This window comes from Durio zibethinus, chromosome 1 (genome assembly GCF_047325235.1).
Source record: "Durio zibethinus cultivar Kanyao isolate XHJ-2024 chromosome 1, ASM4732523v1, whole genome shotgun sequence".
NCBI lineage: Eukaryota > Viridiplantae > Streptophyta > Magnoliopsida > Malvales > Malvaceae > Durio > Durio zibethinus.
Genome location: NC_143162.1, coordinates 37,402,680 through 37,415,462, shown reverse-complemented (window position 1 = coordinate 37,415,462; position 12,783 = coordinate 37,402,680). Strand labels below are relative to the sequence as shown.

At 36.9% G+C, this 12,783-nt stretch overlaps 4 protein-coding genes across 6 annotated transcripts; 1 reads left to right on the top strand and 3 right to left on the bottom strand.

Annotated features, from left to right (window-relative positions):
* Positions 1-3: 3 nt before the first annotated feature.
* Positions 4-1,993, bottom strand: LOC111312797 (putative methyltransferase At1g29790). Its single transcript, XM_022913411.2, has one exon. The coding sequence runs from the start codon at positions 1,784-1,786 to the stop codon at positions 524-526; it is 1,263 nt and encodes a 420-aa protein (XP_022769146.1). The 5' UTR covers positions 1,787-1,993; the 3' UTR covers positions 4-523.
* A 1,446-nt stretch (positions 1,994-3,439) lies between these two features.
* On the top strand, positions 3,440-6,398 carry LOC111312793 (TLD-domain containing nucleolar protein). The gene is made up of 7 exons (XM_022913402.2): positions 3,440-3,687; positions 3,784-4,395; positions 4,619-4,803; positions 4,971-5,209; positions 5,411-5,610; positions 5,863-5,988; positions 6,101-6,398. The coding sequence occupies exons 1-7, from the start codon at positions 3,532-3,534 to the stop codon at positions 6,197-6,199; spliced, it is 1,617 nt and encodes a 538-aa protein (XP_022769137.2). The 5' UTR covers positions 3,440-3,531; the 3' UTR covers positions 6,200-6,398.
* Positions 6,399-6,539: 141 nt separating this feature from the next.
* Positions 6,540-8,019, bottom strand: LOC111312795 (39S ribosomal protein). Its single transcript, XM_022913407.2, has 2 exons — positions 7,544-8,019; positions 6,540-6,811 (listed from the first exon to the last, which is right to left on the bottom strand). The coding sequence occupies exons 1-2, from the start codon at positions 7,898-7,900 to the stop codon at positions 6,782-6,784; spliced, it is 387 nt and encodes a 128-aa protein (XP_022769142.1). The 5' UTR covers positions 7,901-8,019; the 3' UTR covers positions 6,540-6,781.
* Positions 8,020-8,309: 290 nt separating this feature from the next.
* On the bottom strand, positions 8,310-12,541 carry LOC111312794 (zinc finger CCCH domain-containing protein 6-like). Of its 3 annotated transcripts, none has more exons than XM_022913404.2 (5): positions 12,382-12,541; positions 12,047-12,257; positions 9,835-10,044; positions 9,605-9,729; positions 8,310-9,494 (listed from the first exon to the last, which is right to left on the bottom strand). In XM_022913404.2, exons 2-5 carry the CDS (start codon positions 12,104-12,106, stop codon positions 8,522-8,524), a joined length of 1,368 nt encoding a protein of 455 aa, XP_022769139.2. In that variant the 5' UTR covers positions 12,107-12,257; positions 12,382-12,541; the 3' UTR covers positions 8,310-8,521. The 3 variants fall into 3 exon arrangements, with proteins under 3 accessions (XP_022769139.2, XP_022769141.2, XP_022769138.2); XM_022913406.2 differs by having other exon boundaries at positions 12,047-12,260; positions 12,382-12,477; XM_022913403.2 differs by having other exon boundaries at positions 12,047-12,482.
* Positions 12,542-12,783: the final 242 nt, after the last annotated feature.

The window sequence follows — 12,783 nt, the reverse complement described above, 5'->3', positions numbered from 1 at the left end:
TATGCTGTTGAGTGATGATGAGATAATATATTTCCACTATATCCATTACACCCTAAGATCAGTATACAAGAACATGACGTATGAGATCCAAGGTGGCTGTACATGGCTTCAAACACATCTACAGGAAGATGTTTGAGATCCAAGAATACAGTTGGGATCATGACGGTAAAAGGCACATCCAATTACAGAAAAACATCAAATATAAAGTATTTAAACAATTTCGAGAATACGCTAAGAAATTATCATTTCGTAATACTTCTTTGTTTGAGTAATCAACGACGACTAAAATACGAAAGAAGACATTTAAGGGGGGGGGGGGGGGGCAAAAAAAAAAGGGATTTTTAGATTAAAGAACCGAGGCCATCCTTCACCGCTGCTAGTTAAGAAAGGAAACAATTTATTCCATCTTGGAATAAATTCATGAGGATATTGAAGGCAATAAATTTGAACAAAATTTGTGTCCATAAAGCTAGAAATTCAAACGATTTTCTGACCTCCATCACTTTCCAGGAACTATTAACCATCAGATTCTCACCGGCTTCTGTAAAACAGCGGATAGATAAACTTCGGGTTTTCCTGACCCAGCTGCATCTGTCTTCTCTCCTATAACCCATTTCAGCTTCTTATACCCAAACCTTTCTATCAAACGAGTTAAAGCCCTCTTCTTTTCATCATCAGCACAATAAAAATTATCTAACCAAAACAAGCCACCCGCCCTCAAAATGCGATCTAAATCAAACATCAAGAACTCCAATTTTTCTGGTTTACCTCCAACGTCTAATCCACTTGTGGCATGAACCAAATCAAACACATTATCATAGAATGGAAACCTATGTTCCAAACTCAAAAACAAAGGGAAAAGGCCTCTTGCAGCAATGAATTCACTATATGGTGCATCAACATTCAAGGTGTTAGTAATCACAGTCACATTCCTCTCAGCCATTCTAGCAGCAAAAGTCCCAGATCCACCTCCAATATCAAATCCAATTCTAATCCCACTACTCCCCATAGCTAACACATCATCAATAAGAAAATCATTCTTGCTTCTACCCTTTACATATTTTTGAGTCTCATATCCATTAACCAAATCAAAGCAACCAACACAATCTCTACTCAATTTTTTATTGTTCAAGCAGCTAAAATTCTTGCAACCAAGACCACTCCAAGTAACAATCTTTTCACTAATAGGTTTCCAAAGAGAAACAGGAAAAGAACTAAGACCTACCTTAGGAACAGTCTTGGCCAAGCACCTCCTTCTTGGCAAAGGCTCACATCCCTTCAAAATTAGCTTCTGAGCAAGACTCCAGTCATCAGGACAAGGTCCAGAAACCTTGTAACTCATGTACTGGGACAACAAATCAGCAGATTTCTCACAAAAATGCCCCACAGAAGCAACCATCTCAGTGATCCCAGTTCTTGAATCTTTTCCCAAAGGAAGCTGATGATGTTGCAAAAACAACTTAAGTTCAGTTGCAAGATTGGGTCTTGAAAGATCAAAAGTGTCATAACCAAGTATCTGTTTTTCCATCTGGGCAAGCTTTCTTTGAGAAGAATCGATCTCTTTTATAATCAAAGAGACTTGTTGAGAGATTAAAGAGATGTTATTGTGAGGATGGTGAAGTGGGTTGTTTATGTGTTGTTTAGGTGAATACGTGAAGGCATATAAAGCAAAAAGATTGGTGGTAATAACAGAAAAAAGCATGAGAATGTTAACAGCTGAAGAACAAAGTGTTGCTCTCTTGAATCTTGCCGTTCCATCCCCTATTTTCAATGAAACCGAACCCATCTTTGCTTGTTTTTCTTTCTCTTGCTTCTCTGCTAGAGAGTCAAGCAAGAGAGAAAATCAAAATTGGGTTGTTGGCTATTCATGAGAGTTAGATTTGTGAAGTGGAGCAAGTAGAGAATTTTTAATTATTTTTTATTGTTTGTTCAGTGAAGAAAGATGCGAGTGATTAATTTACTAATAAATCCAGAATTTAATTTAAGACAGTGTAACTCTGAGGAGAGCAAGGCTGTCGGCTGGGGTTATCCTAAAGAGCAGAGAGGCTTTTTGACTTGTCACGGCTCCGAATATTTAAAGTAAGCTAAATCAACGGCTCCGAATTCGTTAAGATGTTGTTTCAAGTGAAACTTTTTCCGTACACGTGGCAGCATCAAGGTAGAGGAGGCCCGCCATTGAAGCAACACCAAACTCAAATGGGCGATGAGTATCCATGGTAAGGAACGCCATGATCAGTTGGTTAAAGATGATTTCTGTTTATGTCTACCCCACTCATCAACGTAACGTCAAAGCTCACAACTACTTACACAAGCACAGATTATTAGGGCAAATACGACGGTGTTTCAAAGATGAACTAAGAACTATTTAATTAGGAATATCATCACTCTCACCTTCATCTTTCTGATCTCTTGCATTCTTATAATCAATTCCCAAGTCCATCATCACAGGTTCCATAGCTGCTTTGTTAACTGCTATATCCCTTTTAAGATGGTAAGTAGTCTTCCATGACTCTTTCACCATATGTAAATCCAACTTGTTCTTTTGACAAATATCTTGTAGCTTTGATGCAGGGTGTTCTCCTAGCATTTCTAGGAATATTTTTGATACACCTGCCACAATGTTAGAAATATAAATAATTCGTCAAATTATGCAATTAATCTTCGTATTTGTTATGTTTAGACAAACTTTAAGATTTAATCTTTATATTATAATTTATGTAAATTGAATTCTTTTTAAGATACCGAATGTCAGTTTAATTGATAAGAACGTTAAATATCCATCATTAAATTTACATACATTTTTCAACATAATAATATTGTAAATATCAGTAGAAAGTTGTACCTCGCAAGGCTTAGTACTCATCACTTGTTCATCATGGATAGTAGTTTTCTTTGTGATGAATCGATGCAATCCTTTGTTAACAGCTGCTCGTACAAGTTTATCGTTTTCCGTGTTATCAGAACGAGGATGAGTGATATGGCGAGCTGCGAGATTTGGGTAAAGAAGAAAAATTGTTTTGTGATTATCAAGTTGAGGACCCAATCGCCAATAAGCTGAAGCCGTTCATGGGTAGATATCTTTTTTTTCATTGAACCAGACAAATGGTGAGTAAAAGCTTCTCACCAAGTTTTTGCCATGTACTCGAATCTTTCGGTAAATTCGTATATAACTTATTAATTTAAAATATAATACGAATATAAAAATAATATATTTTAAAAATTTTAAAAATTATTTATAAATTTAATAAAGTTAAAAAATTATATTTTATATTTTTATATTATAATACATAAATTTTATGTAAAATACATAAGCGTTTTAGCTATACGAAAACAGAAAAAAAAAACGACATCGTTTTGTCAGTCCAAGCAAAGATATGTGAAGGAACAGTGAAACGTTTCGTTTAAAATCACCACTCCAGTATACGATGCGTTTTAGGTGATTCTTTTTCAGTTATTTGAAGGTAATAATGGTTCTTGAAAAAAAAATCTGAAACTTGAATTGCAGATTTTTCTTTTTTCGTTTTTGCAACAATGGGAGCATCATCTTCGACGGAACAGACGGTGTCGCCTGAACAACGAGAGTTAGAAAGCCTCGTAGCTTCCACGGGAACTCTTCCTTTGCTTCGCAAATCCTTCTCAAAGCTCTCCGATCCTCAAACAAACACAATTTCCATCCAATCCCTTCAGGTAATTCGACTTACTCAAACTGTTGCTATTAATTTCATTCAATCACTTAGTTTATAATTTCCCTTTTTTTTTAATTTCCTTCTTACATGATTCCAGCAATGTTTTTATTTAAGTTACGAGGACCCAGTTTACGAATCACCACAAAAGCCAGAGTCTTTTCCAAGGTTGTTGGATCACTTAGGAACAACAATAGTAGATTTATTTTTCATGTCTGAAAAAGGAGGCATAAACTGGTTGGGATTTCTTAGAGGTTATGTTAAGTCCTGTGGGAGGATGTCTACATCAATGTCACTCAATATATTGTTGAGAATATTTGCTATGGCATTGGAAAAATTAGGCCTTTCTTCGAAATTGGAGTTCGAATCGAATGATGCTGATTGTAAGATAAATGGGTCTTTACTACCCTCTGATGTGCTTCTGCTTCTTTGGATGTGTTGGTCTATGTTGTGGAATGTCAGGACTTGGAAATTTTCTGAAAGGAAAGGAAAACTTTTCCTGCCTGATATCAATCATTTGGTGTTGTCTGCGGTTGTTTCGTGTGCTGAAGTTAATAGTAGCTTGGATCTGTGGGATTGTGATATATTAGGCTTGCATGTTCAGCTTCCTGTTGGAAAGTTTCTTGCTTGGGCTTTAACGACGGCACCGACCCTTTCAGATTGCTTGACTCAGTTTGTTCATGGAAGACTTCAAAGCTCAGTTACTGCAGAGGTGTATTTCAATTTTTTGTAAGACTTGAACAAAATTATTGGCTTTTTATATTTGTCTATCCCCAATTTCCCTTATTCTGTTGATTGGTGTCTGCTTGCATATGTGTTTACCTGACATCTAGTATATATTTTCTTTTTCATTTTGATGTGTTTTTATTATGCGAAAATCAGTTGATCTGATTGTAAAAATTCACTGGTTAGATACTTTTCTTGATGGATTGCAGGATGAGTCAGGATCTTCACAATCCATTTCAGGAGATATTTCATCGACAGCATCTCAAGCTTTACTTTTAACACATGGAAGGGCATGGGCGATTTTCCTTGGATCTACAAACAACATTAGTGAAGAAATTTTGAAGGCATGCTTAGCTGGTGATCTTATTGGAACAGATGAAAAACTTCTTTATCGGTTTGTCATTCCCCCTTTAATGATATTGTGATTTATCTTCTTGAAGGTTGTACTGCTTAAAATATCAATGCTCTTAGTAATCTTTTCAAGAGAGACTGCGTCTTTTCTGTGTGTGTTTTTGTGGCCTGTGTTTTCATATGTTTGTGTGATTTTTTGCAACTTTCTAGGTCATCTGCTCATGGGAAGGGCTTAAACAGATTCTGGTCAAATGTTGAAGGTTATCATGGTCCGTTACTTATACTTATTTCTGCAAATTCCGAAGATGTCCATCAGGATAATAGCAAAACCAAGAAATGGATCATAGGGGCACTTACCCAGCAGGGTTTTGAGAATAGGGATAAATTCTATGGAAGCTCGGGGAACCTATATGCTATAAGTCCAATCTTCCATGTATTTTCACCTTCAGGTATGTAGTCAAACAAGAGGATATGTGGCAATCTTTGTTCTTTTCCTTTTTCTTTTACTCCTCCTGGAGGGTCGGATAGGGGCATGGGGAGGGGGGCGCACTGAGGAGATCCTCCCTTACCTAGCCAAAGTCAAATATCGCTCAGGTATTTTTGTGGTTGATGACATAGTGAAACTAATTACTAAAAAAAATCATTAACAGGGAAAGAGAAGAATTTTGTGTACAGCCATTTGCACCCAACTGGCAAAGTTTATGAATCACATCCAAAGCCTGTGGGAATTGCATTTGGAGGAAATATTACAAATGAGAGGATATTTATCGATGAAGATTTTGCTAAGGTTACAGTTCGCCATCATGCAATGGATAAAACTTACCAACCTGGCTCCCTTATCCCAATTCAGGTACAGTGAATTTATGATGGCAAGGTTGATAATCTCATAATAATGCAAAATTCCCTAAGGCTTTAGTTAATGCTACGGTATTTATTTCATACCACTGGTGGTTTCTTGTCTCTTTGAACCCTAAGCCTCATGAGGATTGTAACTATTTTAAACTGCTATATTTTTCAACATGGTAATACTAAAAACCCTTTTACTTGCTGCCTCAAGTGCCCTAAAAGGCTGACTACTAAAATATGGAATGGTTTCTTGCAGGGATTCCTCGCTGTCGAAGCTTCAATATCAGAAGTGGAAGTTTGGGGACTTGGTGGTAGAACTGCAAAGGAAGTCCAGAATTCATACAAGAAAAGAGAAGAACTTTTCACTGAGCAAAGACGCAAGGTAACATAACATTTAAGATTAAGGCATTTACAAACCCTTTGCTTTTGTAAAATTGATGTCGCATAATGCATGAGAACTGTTGAGGCTTAAGACGGAGTCTGTCTCTGTGCAGGTTGACTTAAAAACATTTGCAAATTGGGATGATTCACCTGAGAAGATGATGATGGATATGATGGCTGATCCCAACAGTGTTCAGCGAGAAGATCGCTGAGCAATTGAACACAAAGAGCAACCATCATTATCCTATTCTTGTTTTAATAATATTCTCCTGCCATTACTCTGTGTAGCGTATTTGTAACCATTTGGAAGAGATGAGTAAATTCAGAAAACAATTTCTTTTTCTGACGTACATTGGCTGCATAAAAATTTGAGAAATATAGTTTTTACTGCTTTGCTGCCTGTTTATTCCATTTTGCTATGCAATAGTGTGCATAGAGCCTACACTGTTTATTCATTTCATTAGCAGAAAATGTCCTACCAAAGCAAACTCTGCTATTATTTGTAGATCACTCCAGCGAGATCCAGCAAAAAGGGTTTCCCATGACAAGAAATAGATGAAATCAAAGTACTCAAATTAGAGTCTAACAAGTAACTCATAGAGAGAGAGTTCAATTGAAGTAACTGGATACACCCAACATTAGGAAGAATAAGAAAATGATACACTCTAGCGGCATAAATCAGGCTTCAAAATATTCATGTAAGGTACTTTCCCAACATACAATGGAAGATTTGATGATCTTCCAAAGTTCCAAAGTGACACTCGGTAAAATGGCTGAAGTCAGACAGATTGGAGTCATTGCTTCTTCTCTTCTGCTTTCCTTGGCTGAAGAAAAAGGAAAAAAAAAAAAAAAACATGACAATGAGTATATAGACAATGGTAGTAGTATATACTTGGACATGCTACAAAACAAAACAATAGCATTGTAGCAATCATTTTAGGAATCTTGAAACAGAATTTTTCTCACTTTAATTTGCCGGAATAAAGCATATAAGAAGAAAAATGTAGTTAGTATTAATCGTATAGATGAGCTAGTTTCTCTTTTCATTGGCGTGTTGTGCTTTTTCCTCAATGCTCTCAAAGACATCAGACCGGATAAGGTAGGTGAGATCTGATTTCACTACTTCTTGAACGTCTGCCCCCCCTTCCCTTGCTGGAAGGAGCAGGCCTTCCAAGTCTCAGTACCGTCGTCGATGCAGCTGCGGCCCTTTCCAAATCCCTTTCTTAATAGGTTGAGGTTACAACAATAGATGGTGCCTCTTTCTTGGATACCATCAATACTCATTAACAGGAGCAGAAGGTACTATAAATTAAAATTTGAAAAGACAAATACTAAGAATAACTATTCATCATCCCGTTGATATCCCTTAGCCAATCATTTTGAGTAAGCAGGATGCTAATACAGCAAATAATGATCAAACCCAGACCACATTTTATGAGAATTTGATAACCCACACAAACACACCAATTATTCGACAAAATGCCTCTACAGCAAAACATAAAGAATCAACAATTGGAAACCGACCCAGAAATCATAAAATTAAGAAATGCTCAAACCTTGGTTCCAGGAAACGATTGGTGAAGCTCCTCCTCGGGTATAATAACGGGCCACTTCTCGCCAGCTTCACGGAACATTTGCTCGGTCTCAAGGAGCTGACCTTTTTCGAGGATCATGTTCCTTATGGTCTGTGCAGGAGTCGATGTGGCATCGAAAACTTCTTCCACTCCGTTGACAAAAGTAACGGTAATTTGGGGCGGGTGATCGTCGGTGCGGCGCTTGACCTGAAGCTGGCACGCGGGATTCGATTCTTTGGCTTTGCGAGCGTTGCACTGGGCTAAGAACTCCATGCATGAAGCTATGCGTGGGTCCAAAGCATTGAACTCGATCCGTACTTTCGATAGAAACTTCAACATCTCCTTCCTTGTCTTCGCAATTACAGAATCGGAGTTGGATTGTTTGTTCACTCTTTAGAGGATTGGTCGAAACGTTGAAGGCTCTTTTTTTAAAAAGTTTAAAGTACTAATTCAGTTATAAAGAAAATGATTAGGCAATCTGTGTCAATTACCTAACATATATATAATTGGGCTTTTGAGGTCGGCCTTCTTTCGTATAGCGGAGAAACAAAGTCAGGCTTTATAAATTAAAATTTCATTATGCTGCCAATAGATTACGACTAAAACTTTATTATTTATCAATAAATTAATCGACTTGACCTTAATTGTTCCTTCTTTCCAAGCTTAAATGCATATTAAATACCACCACGACATATAAACTTTCAAGTAGTCATTGTAATATGGTTATTGGATAAAGGAAGAAGGAAAATGGAAACAAAAAATGCTCTCTTAAATCCGCAATTGATTGTGATTATCAAGGCTCTCTCGCCCACAACTTAAATCTTAAATCTAGCTGCATGAGAATGAGAACAAGAATTACACTATTTGGCTATTTGCCAAAAAAATAAAACCCAAGCCAGTGTAGAAATAAAAGGTAGAGCTACAGTAGGCTTTTTCCGTGTGAAAAGGCTTACGTGCTCTCTAACTGCTTATTTCTCTATCCATTTTCATTCTCTTTGGATTCGGTGAGTCCGAAACGTTATTGCCCCTGTTCTGGGAGGGTGTATCATGTTGGTACGCACAATTGGCTCCATTCCTGCATCCCCTGGAACTGTTAAAGTACATACAAGGCTTCATTATCCTTGGCTTCGAATCTCTTGATTTGGGGTTATTTATTAGTTCTTGGTTTGGTCTTAACTGTTGATTGTATCGGCTATTGAACTTCTGAGCTGGTCCTTGTCTTTCTCCTCCATGCTGCTGAATCAAGCTCTTGTAATAGTTTACATCTTTCTTCTGAGGAGGCCCGACAGCAGGTGAGGACGAAACTGGACGGATAATGGTAACAGGACCCTGTTTATTTGGGGGTCCAACTCCAATCCCATTTGGCTGAGCATAAAACGCTCCACTAGAAGTAGCTGCTAGGGATGGCGTGCCATTTTCTGTTCTGTTGATGTGGGCAAGAGATGGTTCGGATAGATTTACAGGTGGAGGTGAGTCAGAAGAACGTACCAAGGGGGATGTCGATTTAGGTAAGTTTTGTGCACCTGAAGCCGCTCCATAATCTGTAACTAATTTCTCAATCAATTTCGGGTTGCTGAGAATTTTGACGAGTAAGTCAGGATCAATCATGTTTCCATGTTCATTGCTTTGATTAATTGCTGTAAGGGCAGCAGATGCAGCAGCTGCTACACCGGGTTCAACATTAAGGACCATTCCAGCTGCTGGTTTCTCATTGACTGAAGCACTTGAATCACTTGGCATACTGCAATGCTGAGGCGGTAAAATAACAGGAGAAAACAACTGGTGCTGTGAACTAATGGGGGCAATGAATGGTGCTAAGACGTCAGATGGTGTTTCACTTGCTGGATCCTCATCTTCAATAGGAGTTATGGGTATTGGGGGAGTTTGTTGATCATCATAGTGACAGTTTGCTATGTCTGCTGAAACCGTAGGGCTGCACAAGGAGAAGAAAATTTAGGCTCATGCGAAAGTAAAAGCCAAGAAAAGCAGTTTTTAGAAACCCTCAACCCTCCCCTCAAAAATGGAAAAAGAAAAGCATTATACTTTTCAGGAATTGCAGATGGGCGGGGATAAACAGCTTCAAGCACTCTCACTTCTCTCTGATTTTGAATCTCCACCTCTTTACTTTCCTCTCCGGCAACTACTTGCCAATTCAAGTCCAATACAAACTGTGACAATGCAAATTCAGCTTTCACGGAAATGCTGAGAGCAATACTTATAAATCAAACTCATATGAAAATGGCGACAAAAGAAATCTTCAGACTGTTACTTACTTTGAGAGGACATCTCCATTTAATCACGGGGATTTCCGACAAGTTAAATTGCAGATGATTTGTAGAATGAGCTCCTTCAAAGCCAGGAGGCAGAAAGTCATCCACAGCTGCCCCATTTAAATGAGGTACTGAAGAGGTTTTTGCTTGGAGATGATCTTGAGCACCCAACCCAACTTGTGAAGGTGATTCCTCTGATAGAAACAGCCTTATCTGTTAAAAGGAGAAGCATTTATATTTTCTGTTTATGATCTTCAATGAAATAGGGTTGTAAAATGCTCAATCATCATTTTATTGCAAAACACCCTCTAGCAACTGAACTAAAGAGAGTTTGCATAAACAGGGATTTTTTTTCAAAAACTTTCTCACACTATATAAATATATATACATATTTAAACTTTTTATTAACAACAAAATGGAAGTACAGACAAGCTAAACTACTGCATTCTATGATGCTTCTATGTGCCAACTAATCTGTCATTTCTCTCTGTGTTATCAAAAATCTTTGATCTCTCACTAAGAATCAACTGAGACTAGGAAAATCTCGAGGCAAACTTCAGATGCCTAGCCTGGTAAACTTTGCCTAATACGTTACTGATGGGGCCACCATAAAATCTAGCATTAGCTACTCAACTAAGTTTAGTCCCCGGCAAAATACCATATGGTTGGAAATAGATAATAGGGACCATCTGTATAAGCAAACTATAATAGGGACCATCTGTATAAGCAAACTATAAACTATGTAAAATGAGGCATGGAAGAAGTTTTGCTCCTTGATGGTCAGATATATGACTTAAGATGGCCGCAACAACCAGTTGTCATGAACTAGATACTATGCAAGAGCATCTAACCAAGTCTTTTAGAATTAGGTATATGTTACCAACCAACATATTAATGGGTATTTCTGCTGTAAGGCTGAGACAAGACAGTAGATCAGATATTTGTCATGTTGTGAGGTGAACTCAGCCTATCTATCGAGGAAAAACTGATTTTTTCACTCTCACTACTTGACTCGTTAGAGAGCAAAGTTGGACCTTCTTTCTTACTAGCTCGACAGCAACTTACTGGATTGCTCCTTTTTAGTCAAAAAGACCATTTGCAAAGGACATTTTCTGAAATCTCACATCAAACTAGAGCAAAAGTTCATTTCAAATCAGTTCAGATTTTCAATAGAAGGTCTTAGGATGAGACAAGAAAAACACGCTTTATCAACCTGTGGTGGCTATATAGATGCATGCACTTTCAATTTGTAAAGAACCTCATACATCTATGAATTAGAGATACTAAAATTGGAACTTCTCCAAAGGAAAATGAAGATTCTTTCAATTCGATTAGGACTGAGGACAAAAGCAAAATACTTAAGGACCTTGGAAAGACAGTATTCTACATGCAAAGGGTATGGGTAAAATTGAAAAAGGACACAAACCACAAATTCGAATTTTTTCTGATAAGTGATAACTACAAATGACAATATAAAGTTGAAACTTCATAACTAATACAATATAACAAGCATTCATTAACTTATTGTGCATACTCTAATCAAACTCCATGAAGATTTTACTGTGGTACTCTCGTTATGTGTTATTGAGTTCTGCTTAGATGAACATTATATGAAAGCAATGCATTGATATGAAATAAAGCATCATGAATTGACAAGCCAGGGATGCTAATCAGAGGCATATTCTTATCTTCATAGGCATATTTCAATAATCTAAAAGCCAAAGTATTTTAACATTCTCATTCTCTCATATTCTGTGGCTAACTAGCATGACAAACTTCCAAACTCTATTGACTGATATATTCTTATAAAAACATTTCCAAAAACTAAATTAGCCATAAATACTACTGAAAAAGAAAAAAGAAAAAAAAATCATTTCATACCCTAAAAAGTTTTATATAACAACGCCATCACCAAAATGATAAATATTCTGAATCATGATTCACAAGAATACTAAAAATGAAACTAAATTAACCACCAGAAAGGTTCAAACGCAATTCAAGACACAGAGTAACCGATAAAGAGACTATAAAAAAACCCCCAAAAACAGCATAACAAGAAGGGTAACATAGCTTCATTTCCCAAAATTTTTGGTCCATTTAACTTAATATCTCCGCCATTTTCCTTGTTCTATTTTTTTTTTTTTTTCATTTCTCTATTTCACTTGAAACGTAGCTCAAAATTTAGAAATTTGGAACGTAAAATTGCAATTTTTACCTGACAAAGGTTAACATCCGGTGCCCAAGTAACCCTTTTCGATTTGTGCACTCCTCGCATTTTTACAGATCGCAAAAATACTATAGTATATTAAAATAAATCTCTCCAAAATCCTCCTTTTTCCAGCTTCGATTCTCCGTAAATTTGTTAAAGTCTGATTCCCAAAATCACCGATTTTAGGGTTCGATCGATTAAAACCCTAACTCCAACACTACTGTCCCAAAAAACAAAAGAGTCTCGGCCGTTAAATCAACTTACCGATTTCGAAAACCCTAATTAGAAAATAAACAAGTAACTAATCCATTAAAAACACCTATAAATCTATATATAATTACCTAATCTTTTCGAAACAGAGAGATCCGAGGGAACCCTAGATCCTCTGGTTTTTTTGCCTTGCAGTTTTTCTATCAGATTTTGTTTTCCTTATTTCTCTTTTAAATATCTTTTTCTTTTTTCTTTTCTTTTTAGGCTTTTGTTCTGTACTAATGGGAACCTGTTGAGTGAGCGCTCGCGCACGCAATCTTTTGAATGATTGAGATTATGACGTTGAATACACGCGCTGTAAATGTAAGGGTTGAGATTCTACCGCAGTTTTTATTTCTTTCCTTTTTCTCTGTTTTCTTTTTGTTTTGGCGTTTTTTATTTTTGAGTTAAACGATGAAAGGACAGTAAGTTAATGAAAAAAGTCGCAGTTTTGGGACGGTCAACACGCAATAACTCTACGCTCACCATATATG

What these genes read in the sequence shown, in the direction of transcription:
- LOC111312794 (XM_022913404.2), bottom strand. Translation starts at nt 12,106, where the DNA reads ATGCGAGGAGTGCACAAATCGAAAAGGGTTACTTGGGCACCGGATGTT. An exon ending in CGGATGTTAACCTTTGTCAG is followed by an intron (nt 10,045 to 12,046) that starts GTAAAAATTGCA and finishes TCCTTTTAACAG; the next exon opens with ATAAGGCTGTTTCTATCAGA. An exon ending in CCATCTGCAATTCCTGAAAA is followed by an intron (nt 9,495 to 9,604) that starts GTATAATGCTTT and finishes CTCCTTGTGCAG; the next exon opens with CCCTACGGTTTCAGCAGACA.
- LOC111312795 (XM_022913407.2), bottom strand. Translation starts at nt 7,900, where the DNA reads ATGTTGAAGTTTCTATCGAAAGTACGGATCGAGTTCAATGCTTTGGAC. An exon ending in AATCGTTTCCTGGAACCAAG is followed by an intron (nt 6,812 to 7,543) that starts GTTTGAGCATTT and finishes CTTTTTCTTCAG; the next exon opens with CCAAGGAAAGCAGAAGAGAA.
- LOC111312793 (XM_022913402.2), top strand. Translation starts at nt 3,532, where the DNA reads ATGGGAGCATCATCTTCGACGGAACAGACGGTGTCGCCTGAACAACGA. An exon ending in AAAGCTCAGTTACTGCAGAG is followed by an intron (nt 4,396 to 4,618) that starts GTGTATTTCAAT and finishes GATGGATTGCAG; the next exon opens with GATGAGTCAGGATCTTCACA. An exon ending in TCACTGAGCAAAGACGCAAG is followed by an intron (nt 5,989 to 6,100) that starts GTAACATAACAT and finishes GTCTCTGTGCAG; the next exon opens with GTTGACTTAAAAACATTTGC.
- LOC111312797 (XM_022913411.2), bottom strand. Translation starts at nt 1,786, where the DNA reads ATGGGTTCGGTTTCATTGAAAATAGGGGATGGAACGGCAAGATTCAAG.